An 11,644-nucleotide genomic window follows, 5' to 3' on the forward strand; every position below is an offset into this window, starting at 1 on the left:
TTATCTTCCACCAATTTTCAGAAATAGTAATGCTTAAAGCTTGTAACTGCATCATCTTTTATTTCGAAATTGCATACTTAAATATAATTCTTCATCTATCATTACCCCCTAGTATATTGACGTATAATAAAAGGAACTCTAGGAATTCCAATGCAAATGTTATGTCAAATTAAGTGAATGAAAACAGTAAATAGTATACCATTTTTTATAATTTAATATAAAACAGGTATATAATTTACCATTTTCTAAATTTTAATTAAAAACGGTGTATTCTATTTACGGTTTTTATACCATTTGCGCAATTCCCTAAAGAAAATCAACCATGCGCATTTATGTAAACAATTTAAAAACTTAAAACCACATTCATTTAAATAATTTGAAAACTTATAATGTTTTAAAAAAGCTTGAATAATTTTTTTTATTTTTTATAACAAACAGGAACAGAATATTATGCAATCATGTATTGAGAAAAAGTTAAACTCACTTTTTTTGATAGGGGTCAAATCTTTACGTTAGTATCTCGATCATGTATTGAGAAAAAGTTAAACTCTCGCCTTTTTGTATAGGAGTTAAATACTTTTAATGAGTTAGGGCTATCGCTATAGTATCTTCAAATTATTTTTTTGAAGTTGTGCAAATTTTTAAAAAACATATAACAATAAAATTAAAAATAAAAAAATATCTGGAGAAGGTTTAAAAAAAGAAAAAAACGCAAATGATTGGGAAATTAAAATAAAAGCTTAGATCACCTTGACAAGAACTGAACCAGATAAAGCATCAAGTAACCTGCATCTTTTCAAATAATCCAATTGTTTATTAATTTATGGTTTGTATCTCTACATGTTTAGATTAATATTTATTTGAGCATGCGCATGCATTATTACAGTAATTCTTTTGAATTTATTGAATTAAAATTTTTTTAATTATTGATTTTTTTCATTTATTTGATTTTTTTATTATATTTAATTATAAACAAATACTCTTTCCGCTGTAGAATTGCTTTTCAAAAACCCTCAAGATATTTTCTTTTAAAAAAACCCGCTTGTTCGTGTTTTTCCAATAATCACTTTTTACAAGCCTGAGTTAAATAGAAGTTAACACTTTATAAACTAACTAATTAATCTTCATACCTAAAAGAAAAGCAAACAGAGTAAATATATTTTTACAAAAATAACTTTATTTGTGACTATAACCAAAGTCATCTTGTTTGGATGGCTAACAACACTATTCAAAATCTTTTGAAAGAGAAAAATGATGAGAGTTCAAATCTCATATAAACTGTAGAAGTTTAGACCCTCCATACGCACCCAATAACTCAAAGTTGCGTGACATTAACACCATACAATTTTGACCAATGACCAAGTGATCTATTGGTAGCCGAGTCCCTAATAGAAACTTCACAAGTTGTGAGAGTTCGAATCTTGGGTGAGGGCGTATTTCTGGGAGTGTGAGTAGTGATTGTGATGCGGGGCGTATTGAGGAGCAAGCCTGTGCCTTTCTGAACAAATGTGACATGGCCTAACAGGGGTATTTTGGTAAATTTTCAAGCGGTGGAATTTTGGTATTTAATGGTCCTCCTTGATGGAAAACGGGTCAACGAGCACAAGTCACTAGCATTGCTTGTGAGTCATGTCGGTGTTTGGCCTAATTCCATCATCTTTGCCTCAAAAAGAAGGATTTTACCATTTTAGAAAAGATTTGATTTGATTATATCTTTGGCTACAAATCTCAGATTTATACACCTTTTTGAGCATTAGCTTTATTTTGTTAAGTAATTTATTTTCTTGCTGTAAATTGAAAAAATGCCGTTTTTTGGCAAACTTTCGATTTGTCTCCTTTTTAAGGTTATTTTATCGATTTTCTTTGGTCTATTTATTGTAAGCCCTTAGGCTAAGTTGAGTAGTTGATTTTAATGAAATAAAAGTGTTTTCTTTGTGTTTCCTCTAAATCCCTGGGTATTCTTAGACTAAACAGGGTTTAGGTTTGTTATTTTGTTGTTGACTTGGGCATTCTCAGACTAAACAAGTCTTCAACCTTACCCCCGCTGCGTCAGTTGGTACCAGAGCTTCGTTCGACCTTGGAGGAGACATGGCACCTAGGCGTGAGCAGAACCTTCAAGACGTTTATGAGCGTGACCAGATGAATCAAATAGAGCAGAGGTTGGTGCAATTGATAGATCAACGACTTGAGGGAATAATGGAGGTGATGACCCAAAGGATAGCGGCGATGATGAATAACCAGGTACCAAACGTTACCCAAACTAATGTTGGTTCTGGTAAAGAGGTAACTCAATACAGAAGAGGCCCTACGGAGTACGATCAGAGGCGATGGGAGACCGGGATGCGCACCGAGATTCCTGAATTCCATGGAGGCCTACAACCAGAGGAGTTCCTCGATTGGTTAATGATTGTGGAGGAGATCTTGGAATTCAAAGGCGTGGCAGAAGACAAGCGCGTGCCTTTGGTGGCTACTAGGCTTCGGAATAGAGCCACGGCATGATGGCAACAACTGAAGTTGACTCGGAACCGGTTAGGAAAGCTGAAGATCTGTACCTGGGAGAAGATGAAGAAACATTTGCGCACACAATTCCTTCCTTATAACTTCCAGAGACTGATGTATCAAAGGCTACAAAACTTGAGGCAGGGTACCAAGTCGGTTGATGATTACACCACAGTGTTTTACCAACTTGTGGCCCGGATCGAGATCCAGGAGACGGAGGATCAGTTGGTGGCGCGCTATATTGGAGGGTTGAGGATGCAAATTCAGGATACTGTTAACATGTTTGATCATGTTTCTGTTTCTGCAGCTCATCGGAGGGCGCTACAGGTGGAGAAGCAAGAAAGGCGTAATCCTAGTATTTCTGGGATGCATAGCAATGGTGCTAGCAACAGCAATTCCCCTAATGGCATGAGTCATGCTGAAGCGAGTAGTGGGCGAGCGCCTATCCAACCCAGAAAAGCAAGCAGCGGCACGTTTCGGTGTTTTGGCTATGGAGAATCGGGTCATAGGCTATCTGAATGCAAGAAGTCCGCTGGCAAGAAGGTCCTTCTCATTGAAGCAGCAGAGTTTGAAGAGGAAGATGAAGAGGTAGAAGTAAAAGAGCAACCCGATAATGAGGAAGTTATCGGAGGAGATGTGGGTACTGCATTGGTTGTTAGGCGATCTTGCCTAACGCCACGGGTCACTGAGGAAGATTGGTTACGGACGAACATCTTTCAGTCTACCTGTACTATCTCTGGCAAGGTATGTCGCTTTGTGATTGATGCAGGGAGCTGTGAGAACATTGTGTCTGCCACAGTCATTCAAAAATTGGGAATCGTGACTGAGGAGCATCCTAGGCCTTACAAGCTTGCATGGCTCAAGAACGAAGGCGAGGTGACCGTGTCTCAGCGTGCTTTGATCTCCTTTTCTATTGGATTAAATTACAAAGACACAATTTGGTGTGATGTGGTTGCTATGGATACGTGTCATTTGCTGCTTGGGAGACCTTGGCAATACGATCGGGGTGTTGTGCATAATGGAAGAACTAACACTTACAGATTTACTAAGGATGGAGTAAAGATTGTTTTACTACCTAACAGGGACACAACCCAAGCAAGCCTAGCTAGGGACAACACCAATCTACTTACCTTGGCAAGGTTCGAGGAGGAGATACTAAAGTCAGATGTGGTCTTCGCACTGATAGGGAAAGGAGTTGCCGCTGAAGAAGCGATTACAAAGATTGCAAAGCCAATTATGGATGAGTTCAAGGATGTGTTTCCAGAAGAACTACCTGATGAGTTACCACCATTATGTGATATTCAACATCATATTTGTACGGACCTTCCAAATCAAGGGCGAATTCGAGGGCAAATTCTGTTCAACATAGGGGGAATGATGCGGGGTGTATTGAGGAGCAAGCCTGTGCCTTTCTGGACAAATGTGACATGGCCTAATAGGGGTATTTTGGTAAATTTTCAAGCGGTGGAATTTTGGTATTTAATGGTCCTACTTGATGGAAAACAGGTCAACGAGCACAAGTCACTAACATTGCTTGTGAGTCATGCTGGTGTTTGGCCTAATTCCATCATCTTTGCCTCAAAAAGAAGGATTTTACCGTTTTAGAAAAGATTTGATTTGATTATATCTTTGGCTACAAATCTCATATTTATACACATTTTTGAGCATTAGCTTTATTTTGTTAAGTACTTTATTTTCTTGCTGTAAATTGAAAAAATGCCGTTTTTTGGCAAACTTTCGATTTGTCTCCTTTTTAAGGTTATTTTATCGATTTTCTTTGGTCTATTTATTGTAAGCCCTTAGGCTAAGTTGAGTAGTTGAATTTAATGAAATAAAAGTGGTTTTTTTGTGTTTCCTCTAAATCCCTGGGTATTCTTAGACTAAACAGAGTTTAGGTTTGTTATTTTGTTGTTGACTTGGGCATTCTCAAACTAAACAAGTCTTCAACTATATCCCGCTGCGTCAGATTGTGTGTGGGTGGTCCTAGCGCCCATGTGTGCGCGGCCCCGCTCCTATTTGCTCCACTGAGGTTTGTACACGTCTCTGCCTTTCTTAGCGGCTAGGCCGTTCATCTTGGTGAAAAAAAAACACCATACAATTTTGGACAAGACGATGCTCAGAGGACACACAGATATCTCATCATGATATAACGCTTAGCATCAGAGACACGCATAAAAGTATTTCACTAAAAAGATCCCAAGGCACTAAAATATCAATACCTAATACCAATAGAAACAACAAATAGGCAAACAAAACTAAAAGAAACCCTATATAATTTATCCAGATTACAAGCCTAATTCAAAAGTAGGATGAAGCTAAGTACATCTTGTCTTAACCATCAGTCATTACCTTACAAAACCAAGCTTTCAGCAGATATGCTTCAGCAGCAGCAATTTGCAGATTTCTGACAGATGTGTCGAGCACCAAAAACTAGTAGAAACATTCTTGCACGGCATAGTCGACATGCGACTTCAACTATTTTTAGCTATCGAGCACATGACTACACAAAGAATGTTGTTTGACTTGAAGTCTTCAAATTCAAAATTGTCCTCTAGATTTTGAATTCAAAGCTTTTGTTGACTCTTGCCTATAGCACAACAAACGCAGACAAATAGGAATCTTAGATTGGAGCAAGCAGAATAGTTCTTGTTTGGGAAATGAGAGCAATTTTTCAACAAACAAATGAACTCATATAATCATCAGAGTTTTTTTTGTAGTGATGTGAAATTGCTTCAAATTAAAGTGGAACATGAGTAACCGATGCTAAATTAATCAATGACGTATTGCTGTTCATCTGCTTTAAAGGTAAGTTGTACTAAACATATTCAAAACCTGTAGATATGTTATTTACTCCACAGGGCACATGCTCTATACAAACACTACATCTCTTCCACATTTTATGACGAAAATTCACAGGGCAGGCAGCTTACAGGGCAGCTTACAGACACTTGATAGCATGCGGATAATAATAGGGTATGAAATATGTAAACATACGTCAGTGGCTGTATGCAGTTGCATGCATTATGTCTGGATGACTATGACACCAATGAATATATTTGGATACACATACCTTCAACCATAGTCTTTGATATTTGTATTTACAGTAAGGAAATACTATCAAACACTTCAAATTTAAAGAGCACGAGCTAATCTTAGGCCATGAAATATGTCCCATGTTGGTGAATTTGTATGTTGTTGCTTATAATTTTGGAGGCACAATTTTCTTTAGATATATTATGGTAGTGAGATTTTAAGATATTGGATGCATTATGATACGGGACATGGGCAATTTTATCAATATTTTGGACATCATTGTGCCATCACTCTGTTTAAAATGATGAGTGTGCATGACCAAATAAAAGACTCAGAATTGACAAATAGATTGGTTTCAAAGCAATTGCAAGTTATAGGGAAGTTTATCTGCAGCCCATGACACGCATCGTTTTAGATTCTGATGCGGTGAAAATAGCATATGATTTCAAATTTTCATTTATAATCAGCGGCAAAACAAATGGAGCATGTCATATTGAACAAGATAGTGTCACATTATCTTAGTAGTTAATACAAAACCTAGCCATATTCAAGCTTCAGATTAAAATATACCTGGTCAGCGGAAGAATTCTTGAAATGAACTTCCTATAATCATTAGTGGGTCAAGAAACATCATGATATTACACTTAGCAAAAAGAACATAAATTTGGTGGCATCAAAACCAATACATTTCATAACCATTGCACAAATATTTTCCTAGATATTTTGTATTATTTCAGGTCAGCTCATAACTCACGCAGAAAACAGTTACATATCTAAATATAGTGAAGTTAAGAGAATTCTAGGCCAGGAGATTACATTTACATTACTACTATGTAACTTAAGACTATTATATAAGCACAACAAAGAATTATGAACATGTAAATATACATGCAAATGTCTAAAGAAAGAATATCCGTTCACATGAAAAATATTAAATTCCAACACATAATATGGCTGTATATGATCCCAACTAAGAAGCATGATCTGATACGATCAAACTTATTATAGCCAGAAAATCCAAATAACTGCTCAAGTTTGGATCAAGATCTCTGCGAGGACTCTAGAGTGTTAGAGTGGATTGTGAGCATGAGTTACTACTGCTACTATTAGATTATTAGTTTGTAGTTTCATATTTCTTTTATGTCTTACAGATACAATATATACACTTCTAATACACTCTCCAACAAAATGAATCATTCCTAAATTTAGGCTGATTTCCTTCCAAGTTTAGCTTGTTTGTGACACAAGCAAGCCACACCAACCACATGTGTTGCTCGATTTCAATCAAGCACAAACTTTTTATCAATTTCAATTAAATTTGAATCTCAAGATATCAAACCCTATATAGAAATAGAACCATTAAAGGAGCTCAAATAGATCATGACATTTGATCGTTTCCCCATCCTCCATTTGTAATCTTACATAGCTCTTCTCTGCAATCTTACATGTCAGGCATGAGACATGACAGGCTTAATAATTATCTTACTAGCTCCCTCTCATGTGCATAACATTTTTTGTCCAAATTTTGTAAGTATATTTTAAGATGGCAGCACATTGAACTTCGATAAAATAAATATCATTGCAACAATCATGAAATTTAAAAGCTAAAAAAAATATATATATATATATATATGAAGAGTGGAATAGCATACCATATTAAGTTCACCACCCTGGTCAGTTGCACATAAAATTGGGTGAAGAGTTTCAATTGGTAAATTAAGACCTGACTGGCACATGTAATCAACAGTATTCAGTGGTACCTGCACCTGCATAAAATTGAAAGAAGAACTCAAGATATTTGTTAAAACAAAATAGAATTGATGATGACAGACAAGTCTGTATGGCAAATTCATGAATGTGCGTTTCCTAGGGGCAGAAAGGTGATTTGTTAAACTGTCAGACTGAGAAGTTAAAAACATCAAAACTCTTCATGTAAATAGGTGAGAAGAGACCAACAGAACTAACACAGAAAAAAACATGTAATTAGTGTCAGGTTCAAAGACATGTAGAAAGATATTGTAAAATGCCAAACCATACAAGCACTGAACAATTTTTATGTAAAAGAACTCGGACTAAAGGAAAAGAGGTAAGGAAAATAAAAACTTTTAGGACAGATTGTTTTATAAACCACTTATGGATAAATTTTATTTTCCATCACCATCCTAGTTGCACTGACAGATTTATTAAACAACAAATGCAGAACACAGTGCCACTATTAAAGATGTGGATGATATCTTATTTAAAAGCCAAATGTTTCTGGGTGGATTCTCTGATGCACCTTATTTCTTATCCTTGGCAGTAAAAAACCTACAGAAAATGCCTTGAGGAATGGCGAAAAGTTCCCATCTCTTAGTATCTCATAAGAAAATCCTGCTAAAATAAATTATATAAGATTAGGGAAGAGAATGAAGCTTATTGCTCTATAGTTTAACTCATCTAAACAATCACTACAATCAACATTATGATACAGTCTAGAGAAAAAAGAAAAGAAAAAGAAGGCAGGCATCAGGGACAAAAATATATTCATCAGTGTATACAGTCTATGAGCTCAAGTGAAAACCAGAATATAACAGGCAACAATAAAAAAAAAATGATTACCTTGTTTAAAATGCCAAAGTGTCATAAGGCATCTATTTCACAGAGGCCTGCACTGGAATGAAATTAAGTCAAATAATTTTAACAGTCAACAGAAGTATCAGGCATTGTGAAATGAAGTCCAAGAAAGATAACCAAAGAGAATCAGTATGCCTTCTTAATTCATATATCAATGTTTTTATATATCGAAAAATTATCCTTACAGAAGCCTTGAGTTTTATCATGCTCAATTTCAATTTTGTCCGGAATGTCATTCAACAGAGCCATTTGAGAAAACAATTTTAGGGCTGGACTGACTTTCAAAACATGAACAATAAATGAAAAATTTCCATTACCATATTTAAGTTTATACTGAAGATAAACTCGTCATATCAATGCAGGCTCATACTTCATCTTCAGTTTCACACCCACTACTGTTCTCATCATGAGGACTAATTCTCATTTCCTGCTCAACTATTTCAGCAAGATCATGTTTTCCAGTGTCATTATAAGCATTTATCAAAGCTCGAAATAGAGATTCATTTGGCTCAATCTCCCCATATTTTAACAATCCATAGATGCGCTTTAGTCCTTCAATCATCCCTGCTTTCCCATAGCAGCATGCTAAATTAATATAAGTGATGAGGTCTGGCTTCAGTCCTTCATCTTGCATTCTCATGAACAGATTTAAGGCTTTCTCAACCTCATTTGCAGCTCCATAAGCCTGAATCGCAACATTATACGCCGACAAATCAAGACCTACCTCAGCAGAAACAAAGGTTTTACATGATTCTAGAGCAAATGGATGTAATCCCACAATGGAGAACAAGGACGTTATTACTATCTGCCGAGCATAAGGTTTTCCCTCAGTGTATGCAAGTTCTAACTGTGAGACAGCCTCAGGTGGTAGCCCACCCTTTTTCAATAAAGTGAAAATAATTTTGAATGTTGAAGGATCAGGCAAAATCTTTCTGGCTAGCATATGATGTACCAGTTCCCCGCAATCTCTTAGCTTGCTATTCACTGCAAAAGTAGCCAAGGCATTATTATACGAAGCACAATCAGTTAGCAAACCAGAACTCTTCATCTCCAGAGCCAAATTAGTCGCCTCATCCAGCATGCCCATGCTTTTGTAAAGATACATCATCGTAGAATATGAAACATCATCAGCCTGAACCTTTTTCCTCAAGTCATCAAAGATCAATTTAGCTTCTCTTACCATCCCTAGCCCAGCAAAATGATTGATCATACAATTTGAAGCAATTATATCTGGACCACCTTCCAAAGTCTTCATCTTCCCATACAGCTCTTGAGCTCTTTCCCAGCTTCCATTCTTAGAATAAGCCTTTATGAGAGAAGTAAGGACAATCTGATTTGCAGTAAATCCAGATTCTTCCATCAAGTGAAAATAGTGAAGGGCTTCTTCAGTATCCCCAGATTCAGCAAATGCATCTATAAGCAAACCATACACAACTTCATTTGGCTGAACATCCAAGTTCTTCATGTCTTGGTAGAGCTTAACTCCCTCAGATATTAATCCTGCATGGATATAAGATGCAATAAGAGCTGACACTGTCTCACATCTAGGTTTAAACCCCGCAACTTTCATCCTGTCCAACAGCTCCCTTGCTTTCTCCGGCTGATCACCACTAGAAAGCATTTGAATGATTGAATTAAAAGTGCACTCATCAGGCCAAGTGCCATAGCTTCTCATGCTCTCAAACAAAGAAAGAGCCTTATCATAAAGCTTTGCCTTCCCATATGCCTTCACCATCACATTGTACTCCACCACCTCCTTCTTGTGCTCTGCATCCCTCTTTCTAAAAAAGACAACCTCGGCTTCTTTCCACAAACCCTTCTCCGCATATGCATCCATAATAGCAGCATAGTTCTTGGATGAAATCTCTCTACCAGAGCAATGCTTTTCAAAAAACATGTTTGCCTCATCAAGGAGCCCCTCATCAATGTACATCTTCATAACTACTGGCAGTGATTGCTCATCAACTTGAAAACCCGAATCAAGCATTTCATCAATCACATTCTCTGCATCATTAACCATCCTCCTCTCACACAAAACCTGCAAAATTATCCTATGTGTCACAACATCCGGTCGAAGACCGGCCAAACTAATCTTCCTATAATACTTCAACACCTTTTCTACATTCCCAGTTGCCGCATACATCGACATGAACACATTGAACGTCTTTGCATCTGGGCGAACTCCTCTCTGTTCCATTTCACCGAGCAAAGCTTCAGCTTCACCTAACCGGCCATTCGTCCCACAAACACCGATCATAGTATTGAAAGTGATCACATCCGGTGCAACACCATTTGTCAACATCTCGGCAAAAACCTCAGAAGCCTTGTCCAGCTTCCCAGCCTTGCCATACAAATCAATAAGAGTATTATATGTAGCAGCACGCCGTGGCTTCTGACAACCACCACCTTCTTCTTCCGACCCAATCATCGATGAAACCGGAACACGGCCACCAGTCTTGAACAGCTCAGTGAGCAAGAACTGCTTGGGAGAAATGGAGCTCAATCCTAACTCCCCAAAAATCAAGCCCCTAAACTATCCAAATCAATCTTACCAGAGCACCATTGACTGAAAAGCATCTCAGCAGCGGCAAACTGGCGAGAATCCTTCAACACGCGGACGGAAGTGTTGATGGTGACTTCATCAGGGAAGAGGCCTCTGGAGCGCATGTGCTTGAGCCAGGCGAGGGCAAGGGAGGGCAAACCGGCCTTGGAGTAGATGTCGATGAGGGTAGCGTAGGTGGTGTTGGTGGGGAGAAGGGAGTCACGGGCCATGTCGAGCCAGCAAAGGCGGAGCTCGTCCCAGCGGCGGGCGCGGCCGAGGGAGCGGAGGAGGACGTTGTAGTGAATGGGGTTGGGGGAGTAGTGGGGGGTCGGATTTGAAGTGGTGGAAGAGGCGGAGGGCGCGGCGCCAGTCGCGCTGGGAGCGGAGAAGGAGGGTTTGGTCTTTGGGGGAGAGGTTGGAGGGGAGAGCATCAATGGAAGGATTCAGGTGGGAGTGAGGAGTGGTGGAGGAGGAGGAGGAGGAGGAGGAGGAGGGAAATGGATGGTGATGGTGATGGTGATGGTGATGGTGATGGTGGTGGGAAGGGGAGAAGAAGGAGGGCTTGGAAGGGAGGGAGGAGTGGAGTGGTGGTTTATGGAGAACTTGTCCGCCATGAAAGCAGGGGCAGTGAAGAAGAGTGGCCATTTTGATTCTTTTGGAGCTGGAGAAAAATGCAGGAGAATGCGGATGCAGGGGTAAGGATGGCTGTTTTATTAGGGACATTTTATAAAACACTGTACCAACATCCCTTCCAATCTTCCTTTTCCCGTGAAAAAAGAACCCAAACAAAGGGCTAATTTATTAGGAAAAAAAATACAGGTTAACAGGTTCCAAGCTGCCAACGACCTTCTGGTCCCATTTGCAGATACGGTCATCGATGAGCCTCTCACCGAGTGGTGAGAGCTTTGATTCTCACCGAGCGCACATTTCTAGTGAGTCAGAATAGCAGTGGTGACG

General features: G+C 38.5%; 1 protein-coding gene across 1 annotated transcript; it reads right to left on the bottom strand.

The window, feature by feature from the left end:
• Positions 1-4,624: 4,624 nt before the first annotated feature.
• LOC120268970 (pentatricopeptide repeat-containing protein At1g73710) lies at positions 4,625-10,656 on the bottom strand. The gene is made up of 4 exons (XM_039276247.1): positions 8,463-10,656; positions 8,131-8,182; positions 7,185-7,298; positions 4,625-5,086 (listed from the first exon to the last, which is right to left on the bottom strand). The coding sequence occupies exon 1, from the start codon at positions 10,571-10,573 to the stop codon at positions 8,510-8,512; it is 2,064 nt and encodes a 687-aa protein (XP_039132181.1). The 5' UTR covers positions 10,574-10,656; the 3' UTR covers positions 4,625-5,086; positions 7,185-7,298; positions 8,131-8,182; positions 8,463-8,509.
• Between the last annotated feature and the right edge of the window lie 988 nt (positions 10,657-11,644).

The sequence above is a fragment of the Dioscorea cayenensis genome, chromosome 9 (assembly GCF_009730915.1).
Source record: "Dioscorea cayenensis subsp. rotundata cultivar TDr96_F1 chromosome 9, TDr96_F1_v2_PseudoChromosome.rev07_lg8_w22 25.fasta, whole genome shotgun sequence".
Classification (NCBI taxonomy): domain Eukaryota; kingdom Viridiplantae; phylum Streptophyta; class Magnoliopsida; order Dioscoreales; family Dioscoreaceae; genus Dioscorea; species Dioscorea cayenensis.

Bases quoted from the DNA above. Each gene is read 5' to 3' on its own strand.
- LOC120268970 (XM_039276247.1), bottom strand. From the start codon at position 10,573: ATGATTGGGTCGGAAGAAGAAGGTGGTGGTTGTCAGAAGCCACGGCGT.